The sequence below is a fragment of the Lytechinus pictus genome, chromosome 12, assembly GCF_037042905.1.
Source record: "Lytechinus pictus isolate F3 Inbred chromosome 12, Lp3.0, whole genome shotgun sequence".
NCBI classification, from domain to species: domain Eukaryota; kingdom Metazoa; phylum Echinodermata; class Echinoidea; order Temnopleuroida; family Toxopneustidae; genus Lytechinus; species Lytechinus pictus.
This window is the reverse complement of record NC_087256.1, coordinates 26,481,829-26,507,086: the sequence shown is the minus strand read 5'-3', so window position 1 is coordinate 26,507,086 and position 25,258 is coordinate 26,481,829. Positions and strand designations below refer to the sequence as shown.

The window sequence follows — 25,258 nt, the reverse complement described above, 5'->3', positions numbered from 1 at the left end:
AGAAGATGATGTGCCCGTCAAAATATTATTTTTTATTTATTTTTCATTAATACTAAGTGCAGATTTTTTATCCGTAATTTGTCAAACTCAGATTAAATGAATGATAATTTTCATCTGATTAATACAATATTCTTAAGACCTGCAAATTATTACTATGGCTATGGCATGGCACGGCTAACAGGATCAGGTGCTCAAGCCTTTAAAGGGGAATCCTACCCAAATAAAAACTTGTCTTTGGAGGAAAAGGAAAAATCAGACAAGTTGATAGGTGAAAATTTGAACAATATCGGACAAACAATAAGAAAGATATGAATTTTTAAAAGTTGTAAATATGGATAATCACTATACCCATGGAGACTTCAAATTGGCCGTATATGTGATGTCATAGCGATGTAAGGCAAGGGCTACTCTTCCATCTATTCCAATACATAAAATGGCTAAAACATCATTTTGTTTTCAAAAGTTTTACTTCCAAATATATTTTTCTTTCATGAGGATATAAAACAATACTGCCTGGGTTTTATATAGATTAGGCCTACTGCCCCAGGGGAATGGGTACTTAGGAGAAAACCACAAATCCCCGATAATTAAGTTCATGGCCTATGGGAAAGGTGTCCTTGCCCCTTATCATATTTTACTTACCCAGTTGCCAATTTGAAATCTACATAGTAATAGGGATCTCAATTTTAAAGCAGCAATAACTTTCTTACTGCTTGTCCGATTTCTTTCAAACTTTCACCATTCTGTTTCATTTATTTTTCTCCTTTCTTGTCATTCCCCGGGGGGGGGGGGGGGGGGGGGCCATTATGGCCCCCCCTTAAGATCTCAGCCGTGGATTGCGCGATCACAACAAAAATTTGCATGATGGTAGAGAATGACGTAATCTACGCAGTTGCATTGTTAAATTTCACTGAATTCATATATTTTTATTTTATATGAATTAATTATGCTAATTTATTCATGAAATCATACTTTTTGCTCTGATTCACTAAATAAAGCTCCTAGAATGCTATTTTTTGGTGAAAATATTCTTTATAGCATTCCTAACAATTGTGAATGAAAAAAAATCTGGTACCAAGACCGATTTCTTATGTATTTTATTGTTTTTTAAATTTCTTATGTATTTCTTTGTTTTTTTACTTTTTGTTTTTTATTGTTTTTTCGATGGAAATCGTTCCAGACTTAATTCTGATCATAAACAAGGCAAAATTAATTAAGTTTAATCATTAAAAGTAGAAATAATGATACATTTATGAATTTTGGCCAAATACACAATTTGCATTGGATTTGTACATGAAATCACGTTTATGAGCAATTTTGGGTCTGACATGCACTTACATAATGTTGCGTAATGTCGTAACCGCGTACCCGGGCGTCACAAATTTGGTCTCAAAATTTGCGCGAGACTTGAAAGTAAAAAGTCAGTGAGCGGCGAGGTCAAAAAATTTTGCGCAGCAGATATATCGCGAAAATTGTCAAGCGGGGGGGGGCCATAATGGCCCCCCCCCCCCCCGGGAGAATTAGGGTTAAGTGATTCTTTTCCATCTGGTATCCTTGGACAACACATAAATGGGAGTGGCAAATGAACATGTAGATTAACACCTTGCCAAAGGAAAGATAAGGGTTCATAATGCCAATTATGGTAACAATTTCAAAATGAGTTTTACAGAATCAAATAAAATGACAACCCAGATGTATGTAAATGTATGTATAAATTAAAAATATGTGCCAAAGAATAAGCCAGTTCGTAGTTCCTTTCTGCGCATGATCAAAAGGTTCTACGCATGATCAGAGGAAGGTCATTTGTACTAAAGTGACATGGTTTAAAATCTAATGAGATAAGCACCAACTTTGATGCCTTGATTATTCATAATATATTCTTTTGAATTGTGGTTTTCATTTACATCCACAAAAAACAACAACGCGTCCTGGTTTTCACAGTTTGCCAAGTACATTGTGCAACATGCTATGATATGCATTCAAAGTAGGAATGCAACAAATACCTTCATAAAGTGTTCATTGGTGCCCTATTCTAGTCACCTGGTCTAGTCAATTTCTTCATCCTGCTATGTAAGGCAAGCTTACGTAATATTTTGCTTTGAAATCTGCCTATCATAATGAAAGAAATGAAAGGTCATTTGACCGAAAATTGTCCATGAGTAACTACGAACTGGTCTATTAGACAAGAAATTGTGCAAGACATTTTAGCAATTTGTCAGGTCATTTTCCGAGCAATAACAATACACTTTCCCTCATGCGCTTATTTGTGTTGGCGATCTCCAGTATGATCTTTTTCAGCATAGATTTCATGATTTCTCAAAAAAATAAGTCTCTGTAAATGCACCAGAAGGTGTTTCACAAAGATTTCAGTATGACTTTAATAGAGTCGCACTTAAATGCCGACACGTATATGAAATGCAACGCACAATCTAATTGACCAATACGCAGTAGTGCTTTTGGCATGATCTGACCAATATGGTCATGTCTTTTACACCGCGCGCATCTAGGCATTTAAGTGCGACTCTATGTCATACTTAAATCTTTGTGAAACACCCCCAAGGTCTAGATCATGATGATATATTGACAATGAACCTTGGTTTTTACAGACTTCCTCATGAAATCAGTGTTAACTACTAACAGGTTTGCTTTCCTTCATCTTTAAAGCTAAATGACAGTAGTTGCAGTAAAATACTGATTTTGTGGGAAAGTCTGTAAAACCAAGGTTAAGTATTACTATATCATCGTGGATCTATATCTGGGGCCTGTTTCACTAAACAGTACTTAGTGTGACGGGACTTAGTGTCGCTGCGACGCGTCATACACTAAGACGGGTCTTACTGACGTCCTGTTGGTGCGTCAGTTCCACTAAACAGTTCTTCACTAAGTCCTGTGTGCGACGCGTCTTCAACAATAAAACGTCTGGATTTTGAGTCTACGAAGCCTAATTTCGTGACCTTCGACCTTGTGTGAAGATAAAAAGTAGTAATTTCCCGCAAGTTTTCGTGTGCATCGTCTGCGACTAAAAAGTGAAAGGAGGAGGAATTTTGTCACTTTAACATAATTTTGACTACTGTAGGAAGATAATGGGGAAGGTATGGTATTAACCTTTTTCTTAAGTTAAGACAACATAGAAGTAAAATATTGAAAGTGAAATGTATGCAGTGGAAGTTTGTGATGGAAGTTGTATTTGATACCGGTACCTCGACGAATCGCGGCCGATTGAATAATATTAGATTAATTGGCAGTGAACCGTGCGTGTGGCGGTAGCGAGCCCGCTGTCAGTCTGTGGTTGTGGATGATTACAATCACGCTATTTCTCATGCACGACCAAACTATTATATTAACTAGACTAAGTTGTAGTAGGCCTAGGTCTAGTATCAGTACTGGCCCGGGGTACTGGCAGTAGGCCTAGACCGAAAATTTCTGTCTCTTTCGTTCGTTAACCTCTGATTTGGATAGGGCCGGCTCCTCTCTTTAGACCGACCCTACCCCATCAGACCGGAGTCGGAGGCTAACAAACGAAACTAAGTCTAAAGTCGTAAAGTCTAACGTTAAAGTCTAAAGAGACATAATTTTTCGGTCTAGGCCTACAAGTAGGCCTAGTACTTCTGGATACTACTACTACTAGTACTAGTACTAGTAGAGATCTAGATCTAAATCTAATGTTAATCTTAGACTTAGTCTTACAAGTTACACTTACTACTATAGACTTTTAGTTGGGGCCTAGACTAGTATAGGGCCTACCCTAACTTTTAGACAAGTAGTAGTAGACTCTCTAGGTCTAGGCCTACTCCTGACCTACGGTCCTTAGTGAGCAACTTAGTCTTACTCTAGTCTTTAATTTAGATCTAGGGACAGGGTCTATAAAAAGTATAATCAATACTAGCAGTAGCAGTACCAGTGGCAGTGGCAGTACTACCAGTATCAAGTAGATTTCTAGATCTAACAGGGCCAGGGGACAGTCACATAGAATTAGATCTAGATGATAGATCTAGAACTAGAAGTCTAGACTCCAGTAGATGATACTAGGCCTACTAGTAGAACTAGAATAGAAGTAGACCTCTAGCCTAGAACTTAATTGGACAAGATTGTTAATGTAACTGTTACTCTTAGTGTTAGTGTTACTGTTAGCAATAAAACTGAAAATATTTCTTCATTATAGACCTAGATTTAGACTAGTCTAGACCACTGGCGTAAATCCGTGTTGATGGGTGGGGGGGATGACTGAAATATTTTGGCATTTTTTCTGCAATCATGTTTTTAGATATGCAAGGAATTGCCATTGATATGTCCACAGTGGCGTACCGTGGGTCACGGCATGGGGGGGGGGGGGGGCACCAGCAAAAATTTTGAATCACTGAGTGAGTGCGCTCAGTTGCCAGTTAAACTGACCTAATAGAGACATTTTAAGGACAATGTCATTAAACTGATATGTATCTCACTGATCAAATAATGCGAGCGCGAAGCGCGAGCTGAAATTTTTTTATATTCACACCTTAAAAGGGACATTATAACCAAATTTGTGTAAACATGAGAGGTACCTGTCTCGCTAAACAATGCGAGCGCGAAGCGCGAGCTGAAAATTTAGATAATTCAGACCTGCAGTGGGGCATTCTAAGGTTTTTTTTTGTAAGAATTAACTAGGACCATACGTATTTCATTAACCAAATGATGCGAGCGCGAAGCGCGAGCTGAACATTTTTGATATTCAGATCAGAAGGGACATTTTAAGGACTGATTTTAGGAATTTATGAAAAGCAGACATATCTCACCAATCCACCAATGCGAACGTAATCACGGACAGGAAATGTTTCATATATACGAAGACCTTAACATGGGGCAATCACTTTTTGAGTCGTGAAAAAGAAGCATATGTCACTACATAAAACAATGATAACTCAAGTGCTATGAAATATATTTGGTTTATATTGACTTGAAAACGGGATGTTTTAGTACAACAGGATTATATATCGCGTTAAACAGACAATGCGAGCACCAGGAACAATGAAGACGTAGGCCCTGGGCAAATTATGTTTCATGAATTTATGATAAATATGTTTCTTATGTAATGTAACATAACATAATTATAATATAATATAACATTATAATGAATAATATTTTCTTCTTTCCCACTACCTTTCTCTTCCTTTCTCCCTCTTTTCTCCTTTCCCCTTTCCCCGTTTTTTTGTCAGCCGATGGGGGGGGGGGGGGATGTGCCCCCCATGCCCCCCGTAGTTACGCCACTGTATGTCCATATGGCAAATACCCCTCCAATATTATTATCTTTTTTACCCCATGATGGTTTAATGGTTTTATTAGAGATTCCATTCAAAAAATTTTGACATTCCATCTTAATCCCTTCCCAAAGACCCCAACATTGATGAATTGGAAGAAACGGGGGTTTCTCTTCAATGTTATAATAAGGACATAAGTATTTCGTTTGTAAATGGTGAACTGGCTCTTTATTTGCATTTTATGATTCAATAATATTGTTTTATTTGTTAAGCGGTATTTTTGGAAGAATTTTCACCAATAATACAATTATCTCTTGTGATTTTTTTTTTTATTTCTTTCGTAAAAAGTGGGGGGGGGGGATGTTTGTACAGGCCATTCCCCCCTCCTCGAAAAGTGGGGGGGATATATCCCCCCATCCCCCCGGGATTTACGCCAGTGGTCTAGACCTATTTATTATAAATTGAAATTAATATTTTTTAGATTCTAGGCCTAGATGTACACAATTGGTCGTACGTGAGAAATAGTGTGGATGTAGACTAGACCTAGATCTCTATATAGTCTATGGCAGTACTATGGCTCATTTCTATTCACACTGTCTAATTAATTACATGCCCCTGAATTTGATCATGATGATGCCAGACGATACATAGGTCTACTGTACATGAATATAGTCTATGAGTATGATATCCGACTCTATGTATCATTGAATGTGACACCCATTACTGCAATGGCGGATCCAGGGTGGGGAAACAGGGGGGCCGGGCCCCCACCCCTGGCATAAAAAAACAAAAGATTAACCAAAATTTTATCTTTTTGATTTTTCTCAAGGGAGGAAGGGGGGTGTTGAGTATAAAAAATAGTGCTCATTACCCCCCCCCCCTCCCTCTCTATACTATAAACATATTTGGTAGTGTACAGACAGGCAATGACATGATGTTGGGCAATTCATAAAGATAAATAATAACAATATGCATTTTCCTCAAAAAATTTAGGAAACGCCTAGAAAAAGAAGCAAGGACTTCCAAAGGGTCGAAGTCGAAGCGCTCCTGCAGTTTGTGGCCACTAGGAAACATGAACTGTTTGGAACTGGAGGAAAGGGGAGCAGCAAAGAAGAAAAGTTGAAAGAAAGGTATGCAGGGATGTGACAGAGAAATTCTCCAAAAGGAGGAAGATTAAATGGGGGTCCGGGGGGCATGCCCCTGGCGAGGGTTAAGGTTAGTGTAAGGGGAAAAAGAAGAGAAAAAAATCTTAAAATCGCGAAATCGGGGGAATTTAGCTGATCGACCGAAGAATCTCATCCCAGGGTATGGTAGTCTGTTGATAAATTAGAAAACCTGACACTTATTCAGGTATTTAAAAAAAAGTACAGTTATCCAATTGAAACTTTTTTTTCCATACCAGTGCTAGGCATCTACATCCTTGGTAAAAAATCAACACTAGCAACAACGTGACACACCCCTCCTTATCCTGCAAACTTTTGTCATGCGCCCTCTTATTATAACGATCAGTTACAAATAAATCCAAAACGCCCAAAAGCTTAGATCGTGACACGGCAACAGCCATGTTATTTTTGCAACCCATGTAGACCCTTGGTGCAACCAATCCTAAATTTATAATTTGTCTACTTCCACATTATTTCCATGCATAGAACCTGGAAAAGAGCAACACATTCGTTAAGAGCAGCTGGTGGCCAAGAAAGAGAATGGCATACATTGAGAAAGAAATGGCGAGACATGGCTTCAAAAGCCAAAGCATATAAAGCCCCAAGGACAGGTAAGTGTGATGCTTAATAGAGGAGATTGGGGTTAATTTGAACAGTTTTAGGATTTATACTATAATATAAAAGTAGTAGACAAATATAAATATTTAACAAAAAGAAATATGTATATAAAACACTGACAAATTGTATTCAACAAACAATACCTAGATGTCTACAAGGTTTCTCTTCTCATTTTACCACGTTTTAGCACCTGCCAGAGATTGGGACAGGTGATGCATTAATGGTCAAATTGACTATTCTATATAGTCCGGTCTGTTAGCGTAAAAAACACCCTACTTGTGGACACAGTGGACAAAAGCATGATTTTTTTCTCCAGACCTTTGTTTATGTATAAGAATTAAAAATGGGGTATGCTCCAAAAAATCTGGCTGCAGGAACAGTGAAAAAATGGGTGAAAATGTCAGAATTTATGAGTTTAGATTGGTCTGATATATAGACTAGCGCTAGTGCAAAACTCAATAGCAGTGCATTATTTTGCATTGGTTTAGTTCTTGAAATCAGACCCTTTTTGAACAGATGTTCTGTTTGTCCTCGCATCTCAATGCACTAAATATCTGAATGCAGATGCTAAGCAAGCCGAAGGGTGGCGGTGGAGTGGGTTGAATGTTAGTGTGTATATACATATTTTGGTCTTGGGGTAAAGATGTGCAAGACACATTTTTTGTGTGTGTTGGAAATTGTGTTGCCATGGTAACAGTGTATTATGGCAAAAATAAGGTACAAATCTTTTTTTAAACCAATTTTCACCAAATGATATGTTGTTACCATGGCAACAAGATTTCTGAAAGACACACAAAAATGTGTTTTAGACATCTTTACCTCAAGACCAATGTGTGTGCCAAATTTCATGAGAATCGGATGAAAACAGAGGAAGTAGTTCTAATTGCAAGATTTGTACCTTATTTTTGCCATAATACACTGTTACCATTTTTTGGAGCATACCCCATTTTTAATTCTTATACATAAACAAAGGTCTGGAGAAAAAATCATGCTTTTGTCCACCGTGTCCACATAATTTCGCTAACAGACCAGACTAATAATTCTTGCCAGGGCCAATTAAATCCAAAGTATTTGATTTATGTACATAATGATACCAATGAGACAAATAACCTCTCTGCTAGCCTGGGTCAAGCTGGTTTTTCTTTGGGGATGCAAAATTTCAGATAGCCATTACCTTGGGAGGATACTATAGTCATTACCTTGGGAGGGTACTTAAAAATTATTTGGTTAGGTATTATGTGCCTCCCTGAGTTGAATCTTCGCAACTACAATCTCTGAAAATTGGTCCTTTGGAACGGCAGTTTTCAGCTGATTTAGAGCTTTTTTGAGAGAAAAAAAAACCCAAAGAAGTCTGAAATAAAAGGTTGGGTCTCTGGAACTGAAAAGAGCTGGAAATGTTGTGTCTCTGAAGCGGAAAAGTTGCCTGAAAAAAGGGTGTTCTTGAGGGCGGCACATACCTGTACTGCTTCCCAATGTGAGTGTGCCCCCCCCCCCCTCCCAGCCAGTCCTAAATCTTAATCATCTATACAGTGGAAATCTTGTTGAAGTTAAAGCCCAATAGTTCAAAACTTCAAATACTCTTATGCCTAATTATATATTTCTACAATTTCTTTACTTTCCAGGTGGTGGACCACCACCAGAGAACAATGACATACACGAGCGAGTTTTGGCAATTTTGGCCAAAGAAGTTGTCAACGGAATCTTGCCAGAAGATGAGCAAAATTCACAGGTATTCTTTAAGGACATTCAAAAGCATTGAAATTTTATAGTGTTTCTTATTTTAGTCCCGGTAATATTAAATTGGTTTTAATATAATCAGAAATATTAGAGAAAGAATTCAGTGAAAGTTTGAGAATGCAAATAAGAAAGAAATGAATCTTTCAAAAGTTTAAGTTTATTCATTAATGGGCGTTTTATGCAAAGTTTAAGTTTATTCATTAATGGGCGTGTCATGCATTCTTACAGTTTCATAATCTCTGAGTATTCCCCCCTAACCCCTCCCCCAGGAGACTTCCAGAAGTAATATGTGTATCAATACCAAGTGTTATGGGACATGAGCTATAAGTGATGATAGCTTTAAATTGGGATGGGTCTGGATGGCATGTTCAATAATAAGGTCTTCATCTAATATCCATCAGTCTTATTTTGTCAGAATTATTTTGCTTGTGAAAACCATTAGTTGTCTTCATGTTATGCACAGGCAGTTAACATTTTGGTCCCATTTTACAAAATCAGAACCATACTAGGTCATACCAGTAAATAAAAAATTGTGGGAATCTTTACATTTGTAAAGTTTTCAGGAAGACTAAAAATGTTAAATTTGACTCATTACAATCACAGTTGCTAACTCCTATTCATTGATATAGCAATTGCAAAATCTGAGATACCAATTTTTTCTTGTTTTATGAATTAATTTATATTGTTGTGTATTTGTGAACAGGATTCAGAGGCTACGGATCTGAGCTTGTATAATGAAGATGTTTCAGGCCCAAGTGGTTATCAGTGTCAGCCTCTGCCTCAGCCCCAGCCTCTGCCTCAGCCCCAACCCCAGTCTCTGCCTCAGCCTCAGCCTCGGTCTATCCAGTCTAATCAGTCGCGAGAAATTTTGACACAGAGACCTGCACAGATCAGGCAATTAGAAATTCAGGAGGAGCTGCTGAGAATACAACAGGCCAAATTAATAGTTAAACAGAAGCAATTACATGTAAGCGAATCAATTTTGGAAGAGCTAAGGAGTATCCACAATACCCTAGCAAATCAACCCTCAGCCATAGATCTCCTTAATTCAACTCAGCAAGGGCGCTATTAATCATTTTTTTCTCCATAATGTTATACAAAATTTTGAGGTGAATTTTGCAACCTCCCAAATTAATTATATTCAGCAGCTCCTCCTTTATTAAAGCCTCTCTAAAGTGTTGGGAGATGAAAATTCACCAAAAATTTCATGGCAAATTTTCACTTAAATTGTTATAATGATGTGAAAGAGGATGTCATTTAAGAGACACTTCTGGAATGATATTCATTATAAATATGATTGAAGAGAAAAAATTCAGGTTTTCTGTTGTACGCAGTAAACCTCAATTTTGTATTCTTTCATCAATATCTATCTTCTAACACATTTGTTCTGAAAACTATTGCATAAATGTGTGTTAAATGATATCTTCTTTCACTTCATTATGCAATTTAGGGGAATTTTTGTCATAAATTTTGTGGAGTTCCCAACACTTCATAGAGCCTTTACTGTCTTATTATATGATATATACAGGTCTCTGTGTCATATATATCAAGTCATGTTTTTTAAGACTAACAAATAACAACAGTCAAAGGTACACCAAATTTCAGTTCAATTTCGTTAGGTCACGTGCTGATCAAAACACGGACATCATTTATAAATTAGTAACTGTATTATTTTGTGAACAGGAAACTTAACTGCAGACCCATTTTATTCAAGGAAACTATCTTTCATTTGTTCTTTCAAGTGAAGAATAAGGGGGAGGGGGGTGCGTCTATTACGAACAATACAGTATTTCTGTAAATCAACTGAGCCACACCATTTAACATAATTTATTAGTGTTCACCCTTCTGTAAATTTTTAAAGATATTTTGTGATGACACCGAAAGACTAGTTAATAACAGGAAACCTTTGACATTCAATGGGTAGACAGGTGAGAGCATTTTAATATATCCACATGTTTAGCTAACATTTGTGAGGCATCATACAACTCCTATATTATGTAATTTAGGTTGTTTGATATTATCAAGTTTTTACTCTTATCAATCAAGAAGAATATTATCTGCTACGGTTATGGTCTACTATGGTAGAAATGGAATGTTATTTTTATCAGAATAATAAATACTACTGCTGCTTTACAGACAATCCACAGCAAAAGCTGTCTTTTCTTTGCTAGTTTTGAGTGTAATGAAGTTAAATAACTGGCATGTAACAAATTCAAATTTGCTGTCACATTACGTACAACTTGTGTGTACCAGCCTGAATATATCCTGTTGTAGAAAAAACTGTTAAATAAATAGTGATATTTGATTTGATGAGATAATTCAGATATCAGTCAATTTTACCGTGCAGTTGAGAAACATGCCTCCGCCTGAAACTTACACAATCATACATACAAATACCAAGTTTCATCACAATACCTTACTCCGTTCCTAAGTTCTAGAGTTCAAAAAATTGGAACCAAAATAAACATTCAGAAAAATTCTTGTACAATTTGGTCTCGAACTGCAATGGCGACTGCACCAGGTTGACCTTGGTAGTCATTGATATCTGCTGGATCTGGAGGAGGCTGAACAAAGTAGTCATGTGGTTCTCCCATCTCTTTGGCCATGTTGAACAGAACTGCGCAGGCAACGATGGTACGACATGCGTGTTTCGGTTCCACGCGAAGCCCAACAGCAAGACACGGAAACTTTGCCTTAAGTTGCCCGTTCACCTGTTCTATGAAGACCCGCGTTTTTGGATGAGCTCTGAAAATATAAAATGAAAAACGTTCTTTTCAAAATGTTGAATGTTGCTCTTAAATCACTAGTAATTCCCTTAAAACGCTGAGAAATAAAAAAATAAAAGCGATAAACAGGTGGTCCTGCCATTACTATCAAATGATCTACTGCTAATTTATGTTAAGTTAGAGCCAGATTTGCTATTTGGATTTTGACATTGCTATCTACAGTAGATGTGAAGCAAGTTTGGTTTTTGAAGCTTTTTGAAAGACAATATTGAAAATTTCAACATATTTCCAGTTTCAAAAATGTGATAAATACATTGCATAACGTTAAAATGTTACGCTTGGTCTCGAGTATCATTACAGTGTTTAAAATATACCGCTTTCCTTTGGTATTCAAGTTGTCTTTCTTTTGCCCCTCTTCATCCTCTTACTTCCTTCACCTTTTTTCTCTTCTTCTCTTCATCATATTCCATTCCACCCGCTCTTCCTCTTTATTTTTCTTCTATTCTAATAAATTGGTACATTAATATCTGCACTAGATAGCATTGTAGATGATTCGACAATATTATGAAATACCACCTTCTAGTTTGGGTTGAGTTTGCAATTTTATTGTATTATAATACTTGCCTGTTATAGGCATATTCTGCAGGTGTTTGTGGATTTGGGATTGGTGTTATCAGCCAAGGCTTGAGGGGGTATCCACTGTCACCAACGAGGACGCCTTCCTTTCTGCCAGTCTCAAACTCTGCAGCAATGTTGCTGTGTGTGAGGATCCGACTATCATGGGTCGATCCAGGCCACCTTGCAACCACATTGGTGATCTTGTACTTTGTGGTACACATCAGTTGTACATTGATGGATTTCTGCCGTTTTCTATTTACATACACGTATGCGTCGTCTCCGTATCTATGGATTGGTTTAATGAATAAAGAAGTTGCAGTCAGTTATTAATAGAAAATTATTTAACCATATATCGTGAACTAGAATTTTTTCCTGCAAAATGTTGAGAAAAAATTAACCATTATGTTATTTATTTTAGAATCTCCATTGCAGTAAGATTACTTTTACGTTTCTTTCTGCCTGCAAAATAGTTTTTTCTCCATTTTGTTTTGTTGCTGTTATGAGTTTATATTCATATTTTTGTTATCAAACAGGACATAACAGACATAAATAAATAAATAAATACATTTGTACAATGATGATAGAAGAAGCGATAAAAATCGCAAATGATCTTTCCTTATTTTCCCCCTTTTCTTTTCTTCTTCCTCTATATTTTCCCTTTCCCTTGTTGGCAAGGAAAATCGCAACTGATATCCGCCTTTTTTTTTGCTTCTTCCACTTTATTTCCTTCCCTTTATCTCTTCTTTTCCTTTTTTCTCTCCCTTTCCTTCCTGCTATCTTTTTTTTTTTGCTGGGGGGGGGGGGGGGAGGCAACAGCCTGGAAGGCACAAGGCCCTTCCGCGCCCCCCGATCTCCTTTCTCCCTTTTCTTTTCTGCTTCCCCTTCTTTCTTTCACTTTCTCTACTCTTTCCCTTCCTTCTATCTCTCTCTCTCTTTTTTTTACGGAAGGGGGGGGGGAAGCAATAGCTTTTCGGCCCCTCCCGCTCCCCCCGAGCCACACCTTGTTAAGGGGGAAAATCGCAACTGATATTCCCTTTTTCTTGGCTTCTTCCACTTTATTTCCTTCCCATTTCCTCTTTTCCTTTTTCTTTCCTTTTCCTTCTCTTGTTTTTTTTTCTGGGGGGGGGGGGAGTCAACAGCCTGGGAGGAAAGGAACTTTCGCCCCCCCCCCCACCCCCCGATCTTCTTATTTCCCCCTTTTCTTTTCTGCTTCCTCTTCTTTCTTTCCCTTTCTCTCCTCTTTCCCTTTCCTTCTCTCTCTCTCCCTCTCTCTCTTTGGCGAGGAGGGGGGGGGGGGGCAAGACCCCCTGCCCCCCCCCCTGGACCCACACCTGGGTTTAACATGTTACACAGCGCAACTTTTTGCAGGTTATTCAATTTTGTTTGTTCACACGCGCATGGTTACAATATTTTACCCCACAAACACTTATAAAAAGTACCATGGTAACATGGGTCTTTGTCCAAGTTACCATCCACCATAAAAACCATGGTAAGCCTAATCATGGTATCAAACCATGGTAATTTCATGATCATTTTTAGGGCATGGAATTACCATGGTTTGATACCATGTTTTCATGGTTCTTATGGTGGATGGTAATTTGGAAAAAAGAACCATAGTTACCATGGTAATTTCATGGTACCTTTTTATAAGGGTGTACTCTCTCCCCGATGGCCTATCCTAGCGTGTGACATACCACAGGCTCTATAATGCTTTAAATACATGTTATAATATATCAAATGAAATAGACCTACCTTGCACCCCTCAACAAAACGTGAGTGCAATCCACGGCACTCACAACTCGGGGCATACCGCTTACAGCGTAGAAGTCGGCTTGACTGGCTGCAACTTCAGCAGGGGTTGTTGGGAATTTGATGACTTCATCTTTCATCCGTCCCAGAACACGGTTAACGCGGCGGACAATCCTGCTTGCGCTGGCCTTGCTGATGCCGTGATGGTCACCATGGTTGTGGTGCACGGTGCCACTGGCGTAGAAACGCAGCGCCGTAAACACTTGCATCCGTCCATCAATGGCATGGCTTCTGGATGTCTCCCGATCCAATCGCGGAGCCAAGATATCTAACAGTTGCATAACACCTCTTCTGGAAAATCTATACCTCTCGTACATCTCATCCTCATTAAATCTATCTAGAGGGTTTTGCCTGTCGCGAAAAACACGCTCTCGACAAAGCCCTCTGGCCACCCGATCGGCCATCAATATTTGGAGGTCGGCCATCATCGAGAATTCGAAAAAACTTTCAAATTTGGCGCGAAATTTATCACATGACATTACACTAAGAACAGTTCCTACGTCTCGTCTCGACGAGACGTAGGCTACGCTCTGTATGCAACTTAGTTAAATGGGTACAAAGTACGGTACGCGTCTTAGTGGTCTTTGTGAAACTCCCGCTAAGATGCATCTTACACTAAGTCCTATAACCGGACTTATGGATGCTTAAGACGCGTCTTAGCGCTTAGTGAAACAGGCCCCTGGTACAGTTACATAAACTGAACTTTGTGAAATCATAATATCTAAGCTAAAAAACGATCACACTGAAAATCGCCAACACAGATAGGCACACGTGGGACAGTGTATTATTATTGCAGGAATAAAGACCCGACGGAAGTGACAGAATCCGCGCTTATTTTGCTTATTTCTCAGCGATTACACAATTTTTTCCAGAATCCTTTGGCACATATTTTTTATTCATACAAACAGACACTTTGGTGATCATTATATTAAATTCTGTAAAAAGTCATTTTGAGATCGTCCCCACAACTGGAATTTATCTTTAATCACAACATTTAATTGTTAATTTTGATTTTTTTTAAAGAATTATTATGAATTATTTTATCAGCCTCAATCGCATATCTCAAAGTAATCTTGGTTCCATTCTTAATGGATTTCATATCTCAAATGTTATTATTATTATTATTTAAATGTTCTATAACTATGATTAATCCTGTTGCAATAACTTGATTCTAAATCTCTTCATAATGAATATCAAATCTGAATTATATTTCTGACCTTTTTGTTGTATAATTGTAAGTTTAAAACAGGTTTTTCCCCAATACACAATTATCAGAATTCTTGCTAGTAATATCTACTGAAATCTCACTTATGCATGACTCAATTAATCAACCAACTGTTTCTCATTTATATGTGAATCATTTTTTTAAGTGTATATACAATCTTCAAATGTAAATAATAATCAATGTAAACATTGCACAATTAGTCTTCGGACTACAGCATTGTATTCTGTTTTATATCTAATAAACCGAATTGAATTGAATTGAATTGAACATATTATAACTCAAAACACTTTCATACCTGAGTGATCAGTGAGTCCAGACTGTAAGACTTTGATCCTCTGTGATATGGTGAGGGATCTCACATGAACCTTCTCTGATAGAACCTAAATTCAAACAAATCAAACAGGGTCAAACAGATTCAACTATCAATGGGCAATTCCATAAAACAATCCACATTTTGTAATGTCCATGCCCCCCCCCCATGTTTTTCCATTCTTATTTCCCTTTATGAACAGCTCCAGTCATGATGATTTGATGGAATAACAACTTTTCAAATTATAAACTACATGCAGAAAACAGAGACAGATAAGTTCAAGAAGGTTCCACATACATGTACATATATAGGAGGTCAGACATATATATTTTATGGAATTACCACATACAAAACTCTTACAATTTAAACCTGCCCAGAAGTGATGATTTTTTTTGTCAATATGATTATATAAACAAAACCCTTAATAAACATACATGTACGTAAACATACAATGTAGATAGTAAAAGAAAAAAAAAGTGTTCAAAATTTGGGGCTTGCTAAGCTATATTTGCAATCATACAAAGAATATAGCTCAAGTCAAACCAGTCTGCAATAATAGCCTAACGGACTACAACTATTAACATTGAACAATGTCTTTACCCAGGGAATAACTTTTTTAGGGCAAAATTGCATAAAAGGTACTGTTAATAGTCTAGCGACTTTGCCATCCAATAGTAACTTTCATTAATTCTTTATTTTGATTGGCTGATTGGTCATGTTACCATGCTAATTACGATTGGAATGCAAAGTTACCATAGAAATAACTTTTTACGGAACAGGGCTTACATGTAGGTATCGCATCACAATTTGCTCCAGATTTTTTAAAAAGACTGCTGAACAAAAAGTCTGTTGTGTAGCAGATTTTTTATTTAAGACTGTACAGAAATTGAATTTCTCTTAAAACCAAAAATGTTAATAAAATTTGGTAAGAAAAATAATTCCCTGCAATTACCTGATAAGCCATCTTACGGACAGTATCTTTGATGTCCCTGGTTCGCTCCAGAATGGCTGGAAGGGTCTGGGATGCAGGAGCGATACAGGACAGGACTGTTCTCCTCACCTCAAAGTTCACATCCTTCTCCATCAGATAAAGGTATGCTATAGCGCAGTGAGTAATCAAGAAGGGGCAAATCAATGTTGCGTGATAATGCCTCTGATAATATTAATGTGGCCATGAATGGTCTTATTACAATGAATTTTTCTATTCTTGTCAATCATAACTAGTACTATTTCGGTTATTCTTTCATATTCTTATTGCATATTTGTGTCCATTCATTTGGCAGAATGTACAATGCTTCAGAAATTCAACTAACACATGAAGCAATTATTACGAGGTTCGGTTCTTCTTTCATGAATATCATCTCCAAGTGAATAGCAAACATTTGGCCAGAGCCTGGGCCATTGTATTGACTTGGTCTGGTTCTTACTGCTCCTTGGTAATTAGGGCATATTTAAAGGAGGTGTAACAAGTTTTACAGAGAGCCCCACTCATATTTGCTGGCTGCTGTGTAGCCAAGAGGTCTGAGCATGACATGTATAGAAGCCTACGTGCTAGCAATCATATGCCATGCTGCCCTCAAAATTCTGCTGACAGAGGTTCTAGGTAGGCTTGGGAGCAGAACTCAAACAATTGATGCACTCAATCAGTGTCCCAACTTTAGGCAACTGAATACTTCTTTTCACACTGATCGAATGTTGTTAATTACTGATTCGAGACATTCGGTCTTCAAAAGTGTATGGTTATAGTCTTTGTCATTTGACAAGAAAGAACAAGATAACAAATGAAATTTATGGTAAAATTTAATGAATTCCAACAATGTCATTCTTTCAAGACATGATAATGATGTCTGCATTGGCGACCGCGCATCATTCAGCCGAGTTGATGTGCATGTCGTAAGAGCTGTACAGGACACACAACTGAGTCAACAAGCTCATGATGTGAGACCCCAGATAGGTCATGTGCAAAGGTGAATATTTTTTGTGATTTCGGATAATCCAGGAATCTCGATTGTTCAAGATATTTGATTGTTTGAACAATCGAATGTCAAAAAGGGCAATCGCAACAGGCCTAGTTCTAAGATGGTATTCCAAAACCCTTTTATCTTCTTGAGAAATTATTGCAAGGAGTGATTGGATTGAAAGTTGAAGAAAACTAACCTTTAATCACTGGGCAGTCGGGATCAGAAGGATCCTGGAGACGAGCAAGTGCCATGACCGCCTGGACTCGCACGGCAGGAAACTTGTCTTGGACCCTGGCCAGCATACAGCGATAGATACGATCATAGAGGTCGTCATCGATCTGAGCCTCCTCCCCTAGGTTGGACAGGAGTTTGTTGATCATCTGGCAAGCACGGAACCGCACTGCACGGTCACGCCCATTGTGGGACTAATCCAAGATAAATACATACATGATTTGCAATGACAATGTGTCTTCAGATAAAGCAGGGCTCAAATTAATCTAAAGCCACCAGAGGCCATGGCTTTGGGTGCCCTTATTGATTGTTTGCCCCAGATGTCCCTCTCATTGGACATGGATATTGTGTTTTTTTAAAGTTTCATACATATTTCTGCTTTTATGTAGAAAAGTGCCCTAATGGAAAGTGGCCTTGCACCATTAAAATTTTCAAAATCCTGAAATACGAAATATCACATTCAAATCAAAGAGTAGTAATTTTGAATGTATCAGATCAAATATTACCAATGTGTATGAGAACCAGCACAGCTTTACTCCTTACAGAAACCAAAATAGACTATTTCTGACAGATATGGAACCTAGAAACAAAATAAGCTTTGGTATCAGTACAGGTTTCTGTTTCTTTTCCCAATTTTACACTTTGCACTCGACACTTTTTGGGTGATTCTAACGATTCAGGTTTACCATAAAAAGGAGAAAGGATTTATTACCATCACTTGATTGATCAAATAACAAATATTCATGACCTAGTGGCTTATTACAGAGAAAAATTCCTGCCACTTATTGTGGGTTTCAACTTTTTAAGGTGAGTCACTTGGGTGGGCAAGTATTACCTTCAAGAGAAAATCAAAGAGGAACGTGAGGAAAGTTGCTTCGTCCTCTGATTGATTCTCCTTTCCTTCTTCAACGCCAAACGACGCAGCAAACTTTGCAGCAAAGTCCAGGGTTCGTTCAACGGCGGGTTCCCGCTTGAAGATGACCATCGAATACTTCAGGTATCCAGCAAATTCATCATTGAATGCTGCTTTATCCTCGGCCTTAAAAGAAAAACGAGGAATAAACTGTGATTCAATCATTTCAATTCATGTTGGAACGAATTTACTTGAGAGTAAGCATATTATATGTCAACTTTGCAGCAGCTGAAATGAAAATGGGATGTATTTGAGAATAAGAAACATGGTGTCCAATATTGTAGCTCATGGCCTCACTCAATGCATACATGTAAGGTCCCCATTCCACAGAGGTGAGACCTTTGAAGGACCTTTGAAAGACCAAAAATTGGCAAGGTCTTACAAAGACAGCAGTCTCCAAGATCACTGAAATTTCTGTGACATGGCTCAGAAAGACCCCTCAAAGAACTCTGAAAGACTAATTTATACTTCTTGTACTGAAATTAGACTAGTCCTATAGATATCTTTCAATTGTCTTTCAGAGATCTTTTATGCAATAAGTGATCATTCATTATTCTTTCCATGGACTTTTCCTGGCCTTTCAATGATGTTTCATGAGTCTTAAATTGCTCTCTGCAAAAAACCTTGAGAGACTGTCGAAAGATCATGGAAAGACTAAGACCTTTGAAAGTTCATTGGAAGACCGCCGAAAGACCACCAAAAGACCATTCTCCTGAAAGACTGTTTTAAACTGTTTCAAAAAGTTTTGGGAATCATGCGAACCACAAAGACCACTGAAAGGTCCATCAGGAATTGTGAAAGACCTCAGAGATCTTTAAAAGCTCGTGGAAAGATCTTTGAAGGATCAAGCAAGTTTCATAGTCTTATAGCAGTTTTTCAGAGGTCTTGCTCTCTGTGGAATGGGGGTTTGAGTTTGTGTGTGTTTTGTGCATTGTCAACTGAACCATTCAGGAGATGTTGACAGGGACATGTCTGGCTTCACTTGGAAACAATAACTTACTTGAATATTTTTTTCAAAGGATATATTTTTATATTTTCAAATATTTTACCTGCTGATAATTTTTTAGCAGTGCTGTCATCAACTTGCTGTGTGTATGAAGACCTTGTTGACACTCTTCAAAGACCTCCTTCATGGTGTATTGCCGCTTTGGAGCCATCCTGCTTCTACTTTATTTATAGAACACTTGCAACGTAGAAATGGTCTGGAAAGAAATTGAAAACACATAGATGTGTAGTGCAATTTATTTAGGATGTCATGTAAACATCAACATTAACAAGGGGATGAAATTGAAATTAACAGAACAATCTCTTAAAGGGGGGCGAACTGCCCCACAATGGCCCAGCTGGGTCTCCCAAGGTATTACGCAATGTACCTGATGATGAAGGACGAATCACTTGCTTTGGCTGTGAGCTTCATTTTGCTTTTCGGAGAATGATTTTATATCATAAATCGATATCGCATCAAAACGCTTAACAAATATGTTATGAATCTTCAACAATTTTAAAGAGAAATGCCAGTAGTTGCAGTAAACACTGATTTCATGAGAAAGTCTGTAAAACCAGGCTTAATTGTCAGTATATCATCGAGGATGTAGATCTGGTACAGTTACATAAACTGAACTTCGTGAAATCTTGAAATCTACGCTGAAAAATGTTCACTCTGAAGATCACCAACACAGATAGGCACACGTGGGACAGTGTTTTATTATTGCTGGAATAAAGACCCGACGGAAGTGACCGAATCCGCACTTATTTTACTTATTTCTCAGCAATTACACAATTTCTTCCAGAATCCTTTGGCACATATTTTTTATTCATAAAAAAGGTCATTATATTAGATTCTGTAAAAAGTAATTTTGAGATCGTTACCAGAACTGGAATTTATCTGTAATACTATCATTATTTTATACCCCGGTTTATACCTCCCTATGAAGCCGGGACGCTTCACAATCCAAGTGATCTGATATGTTTGTGACATCGGTTCTTTTATTATTTCCGCTGTTGTCAGAATAAATGTGTGATTTACATTTCTTAGAAAGTTCATAACGAAAGGTATTTAAAATGTATTTGAACTCTTTATCGTCTCAAAACAATTTAACACCTGTTCTGATACATGTAGATCGTTCATTAATCAGAGATGTTTGTGACTTATATTCTGTTTTATATTCCTTTCCAATGTTGTCAGAATAATGTGTGATTTATATTTATACTCGGAGAACAAGAGTTCCTAATCAAAGGAGTTTGAAATTTCACTCGTTAGCATCATAAAACAATGTTAAATGCCTGATAGATCGTTCATTAATCTGACTCGTTTGCGACTTCTATTCTGTTTTATAATCCTTTCCGCCGTTTTCAGAATAGTGCATCATTTATATTTCTTAGAGAGTTCATAGGGAAAGATATATAAAATATATTTTAACTCGTTAGGACCTCAAAACAATTTTAAAACATTCCCAATCGATTGTTCATTGATCTGAGATGTTTGTGACTTCTATTTTGTTTTTTCTTTTCCGCGGTTGTCAGAAAAATGTGTGATTTATTATATTTCTTCTAGGAGAACTGGAGTCCATAGCGAAAGGCATATCAAATATATTTTAACTCATTACACCTCAAAACACTTTAAAACATTTCCAGACAAAAAGACACCTAAATTTTTAGATATGGTAAACAACAACTTAACATTTCAATATTTTTGCCGATATCAATTTTAGGTATTGGTGTCCGCCGCCGATTAAAACAACATTTACATTGAACTTTTTTTTACTTCAGGGATCGGCGATGAAACTTGACTTTGGTCACATGCAAAATTGGCCACCACCGAATTAACCCAGGGAGCGCTGGCCCGCGAAGCAGGCCGGCGCCCAGGAGCTCACCGTGTATTAGACCAAAAGCTTCGGTCTCTGTTATGTTGGTTGTTCAGCTGAGCTGAACTCCGACTCTCCGTTGGCTTCACTCACCAAATACAGAGACCGAAGTTCTAGCGCGATCTGTACAGGGGACTCAATGGCCGGTGGCCATATGTTTATGTACTTAAGATCGGATAAAACGGGGAAGTGAATTTGCGCGACAGCTGCGGTAAGTCACTGTTTTTGTTCCTTTTAACTTGATTTTTCTCCATTTTTTGGCAATTAATATGCCAAGAGGGAATATTAATTTGCATTTTGGTCGCGTTAATTTTCAAAATTTTTATTCATTAAAGACAAAAATTGAAGAGCCCAGACGGGGGGATTTTGCATTGCAAGTCCCCTAATGGTGGCTGCACGCTAGCGAGCCATCTGTGTACGAGGAGAAATTTAAGGGGAAAAAAATGTTTAAAAACTCCTCGAAACAGACGGCTGCCAGCTGTCTACTCTAACCGTGTATTTACCCATCACGGGACAAGGGTAGATTATGGTCAAAATATCTAGCAAGATCCTGAAGATAAATTGTGAAAACAGAAATTATGCACTTACCACGATTATATGGATGAAGGTCTATCGAGTGGTAGCATCCTGACATCGAGGCACAGACTGGAACCTCAAAAAAACGAGTTCTCTCCTACCCCAGTCCCGATCGGCCATTTTTGTTATGATTTTAGGGCCTATAAGTATAACAAAAATGGCCGATCGACATGATCGTGATCAGGACTGGGGTAGGAGAGAACTTTTCTTTTTTTTGAGGTTCCAGTCTGTGCCTCGATGTCAGGATACTACCACTCGATAGACATTCAGGCTTCATCAATATAATCATGGTAAGTGCATAATTTCTGTTTTCGCGGGCGGGAGCTCCCTGGGTTATCCGACTCCGAGCTAACGTCTTTTTTAACGACAACGTACCAAGCCCAAGCCAGGCCAAGCCAGGCAAGACGCCAGTGGCAGTGCGGCTGTAAAAATCATTTTGTTTTTCAATTATACGTAAAAACTGCCATTGTCTTAATACACGGAATGAAGTAAATGACAAGGATAAATCTAAACATTCTTTACCTGAAAAAGTTTGTGTTTTCTTCAGACTTCGGCCCAGACACACAAAAGTCAACAGCTCAGCTCGGCTTGATTTTCAAAAGTACCCGCGATATATCACAGTATAACGTTGAGGGCAGCAGACCGGGCGTCGCTCTGGGGCCGGGGCGTCGCAACAACAGTCGGTTTTTCATAAGTTGATGCCGATTATAATTATTATTATCTCTCTTTTCGGTTGACTGGATCCCCTCAGGGTCCCGTCTTACAATTGAAAAGTTACTATTGATCCAATCAATCAAATAACTTGAAAAATAATCAGGCAATAACAAATATGGGTATATGAGCCAAAAGGTGTTCCTCGATCTGCACACTCTAAAATTAGATATCAGCCAGACCACACACACACACCCCTGCAGATATTTTTTTTTGCTTTTTGCTTTTTTTAAATGATTTTTTTTTCCATAATTTCCTATCAGTTGAATATCAAGCGTATCACATATTTTTGGTAGGTCCTATATGTTATGTCTTTTTTATGCTGGAATACAAAAACTCTCTGCCTAGTTAATTGGCTTTCATTAAATGTAATGATGAACTATATATTACATGAATGAGAAGTATATCCTTAAAGGGGAATCCAACCCAAATAAAAACTTGTTTTTATAAGGAAAAGAAAAATCAGATAAGTTGATGGGTGAAAATTTGAACAATATTGGACAAGCAACAAGAATGTTATGAATTTTTAAAAGTTGTAAATATTGGTAATCACTATACCCATGGAGACTTCAAATTGGCCGCATATGGGATGTCATAGTGATGTAAGGCAAGGACTACTCTTCCATGTACTCCAATACATGTTAAGGCTAAAATGTCATTTTTCCCAAAAGTTTTATTTTAAATTATATTTTTTTTCATGAGGACATAACAAAATATACTACCTGGGTTATATTTAGATAAATGCCCCAGGGGAATGGGTACTTAGGAGAAAACCACATATCCCTGATAATAAAGTAAATGGCCTATGGGAAAGTTGTCCTTGCCCCTTGTCATAATTTACTTACACAGTTGCCAATTTGAAATCTACATAGTATTAGTGATCTCAATTTTAAAGCAGCTATAACTTTCTAATTGCTTGTCTGATTTCTTTCAAACTTTCACCATTCTGTTTGATTTATTTTTCTCCTTCCCAACACAACTTTTATTGTCAAGGCTGGATTCCCCTTTAAGCTTTGTTTTCACCCAGTTTTCACCTCAGTATATTCATGCATGAATGAATATAATGCACATTTTCATTGAAACGTAACTTGCAATACTTCATTGATCAATAATTATTTCTTAAATAATTCTGAGAGTTAAAATGATATGCATAATTTCATATAAAGTTCTGATCCTTAATTGTTTCTTTTGACAGAAAATGAAATATCTAATTGCACCTCGAGGCAACATCAGGCAGATATCCATACATTAAAAATCATTTGCAAAATGCATAATATTGACTGAAGCACATTTGAATTGAATATCAAATGAAAGCATTATCAATAAAAAATGAGTCGTGATCATTGAAACATGACATGTTAATGCTTCAATGATCACAGAAAGGTCTAAATATATGCATTATTGCATGATTCTTAAAGGTCAAGTCCACCCCAGAAAGATGTTGATTTGAATGAAAAGAGAGAAATCAAACTAGCAAAACGCCGAAAACTTCATCAAAATCGGATGTAAAATCAGAAAGTTATGATACTAACAAGTTTTGCTCATTTTTCACAAAACATTGATATGCACAACTCAAATGACACGTACAGTCGATGATGTCCCTCACTCACTATTTTTTTTTTTTTTTTATTGTTTGAATTATGAAATATTTGATTTTTTATAGATTTGACAATGAGGACCAACTTGACTGAATCATATAGTATTAAACAATGCTCATTCCACATGTTTAGGGAGGAATTAATTGTTGTATCACTTGACAATAAAGAGAAAAATAGAATATTCCCTATTTCATGTAATAAAATACAAAATAAATAGTAAATGGATGGTGTCATCAGTCTCCTCATTTGCATACCCACCAGGATGTGCATATAACTGTTTTGTGAAATTAAGCAAAACTTTCAAATGTCATAACTTTCTTATTTTACATCCGATTTTGATGGGGTGGACTTGTCCTTTAATCATTCATGCATGACCAATCGCAATTTGCAACCATGTGCAAAACAAAGGGTATAATACATCATAATTCGTGATATTTTATGAAGGCCAAGTAATGAACTGAATGTTCTGGTTTGAACATAGTTCAAGTTCTCATTTTGCATTGTTGTATGTAGTGTACAAACGGTTACACTTCGTAATTCCAAAGGTTCTTTATTCCGACGGTTCGTAATTCCGAAACACGTAAATTGCCTATACCTCGATGTTCATTAATCCGAAAACGTAAAAGGGTTCGTTAATCCGAACATTTGTGGCGTTATTCCGAAGGTTCGTTATTCCGAAGGTTAGATAATCCGAAAACGAAATAAGGTTCGTTAATCCAAAAACGAAATAAGGTTCGTTGTTCCGAAGGTCCGTTAGTCCGAAAACGAAATAAGGTTCGTTAATCATTAGTTTTCGGACTAACGAACCTTCGGAATTACGAACCTCACTTCGTTTTCGGACTAACGAACCTTCGGAATTACGAACCTTCGGAAATACGGACCTTCGGAATAACGAACCTTCGGAATATCCGAACCTTCGGAATAACGAAGCTTCGGAATTAAGAATGTATGCGGTACAAACAGC

The 25,258-nt window shown here is 37.4% G+C and overlaps 3 protein-coding genes across 3 annotated transcripts; 1 reads left to right on the top strand and 2 right to left on the bottom strand.

The window, feature by feature from the left end:
* Positions 1-3,083: 3,083 nt before the first annotated feature.
* LOC129274031 (uncharacterized) lies at positions 3,084-9,824 on the top strand. The gene is made up of 5 exons (XM_064107834.1): positions 3,084-3,092; positions 6,228-6,364; positions 6,884-7,008; positions 8,638-8,744; positions 9,456-9,824. Exons 1-5 carry the CDS (start codon positions 3,084-3,086, stop codon positions 9,822-9,824), a joined length of 747 nt encoding a protein of 248 aa, XP_063963904.1.
* Positions 9,825-10,359: 535 nt separating this feature from the next.
* LOC129274030 (putative nuclease HARBI1) lies at positions 10,360-14,384 on the bottom strand. Its single transcript, XM_054910894.2, has 3 exons — positions 13,849-14,384; positions 12,103-12,381; positions 10,360-11,497 (listed from the first exon to the last, which is right to left on the bottom strand). Exons 1-3 carry the CDS (start codon positions 14,382-14,384, stop codon positions 11,221-11,223), a joined length of 1,092 nt encoding a protein of 363 aa, XP_054766869.2. The 3' UTR covers positions 10,360-11,220.
* On the bottom strand, positions 13,213-22,601 carry LOC135156188 (condensin complex subunit 3-like). Its single transcript, XM_064107833.1, has 6 exons — positions 22,508-22,601; positions 19,595-19,747; positions 18,468-18,671; positions 17,598-17,826; positions 16,393-16,538; positions 13,213-15,510 (listed from the first exon to the last, which is right to left on the bottom strand). Exons 2-6 carry the CDS (start codon positions 19,700-19,702, stop codon positions 15,409-15,411), a joined length of 789 nt encoding a protein of 262 aa, XP_063963903.1. The 5' UTR covers positions 19,703-19,747; positions 22,508-22,601; the 3' UTR covers positions 13,213-15,408.
* Between the last annotated feature and the right edge of the window lie 2,657 nt (positions 22,602-25,258).

What these genes read in the sequence shown, in the direction of transcription:
- LOC129274031 (XM_064107834.1), top strand. An exon ending in GAAGAAAAGTTGAAAGAAAG is followed by an intron (nt 6,365 to 6,883) that starts GTATGCAGGGAT and finishes TTCCATGCATAG; the next exon opens with AACCTGGAAAAGAGCAACAC. An exon ending in ATATAAAGCCCCAAGGACAG is followed by an intron (nt 7,009 to 8,637) that starts GTAAGTGTGATG and finishes TTTACTTTCCAG; the next exon opens with GTGGTGGACCACCACCAGAG.
- LOC129274030 (XM_054910894.2), bottom strand. Translation starts at nt 14,384, where the DNA reads ATGTCATGTGATAAATTTCGCGCCAAATTTGAAAGTTTTTTCGAATTC. An exon ending in GTTTTGTTGAGGGGTGCAAG is followed by an intron (nt 12,382 to 13,848) that starts GTAGGTCTATTT and finishes ACCAATCCATAG; the next exon opens with ATACGGAGACGACGCATACG. An exon ending in GCAGAATATGCCTATAACAG is followed by an intron (nt 11,498 to 12,102) that starts GCAAGTATTATA and finishes TTATATTTTCAG; the next exon opens with AGCTCATCCAAAAACGCGGG.
- LOC135156188 (XM_064107833.1), bottom strand. Translation starts at nt 19,702, where the DNA reads ATGGCTCCAAAGCGGCAATACACCATGAAGGAGGTCTTTGAAGAGTGT. An exon ending in TGCTAAAAAATTATCAGCAG is followed by an intron (nt 18,672 to 19,594) that starts GTAAAATATTTG and finishes TTTTCTTTTAAG; the next exon opens with GCCGAGGATAAAGCAGCATT. An exon ending in CGACTGCCCAGTGATTAAAG is followed by an intron (nt 16,539 to 17,597) that starts GTTAGTTTTCTT and finishes ACTGCGCTATAG; the next exon opens with CATACCTTTATCTGATGGAG.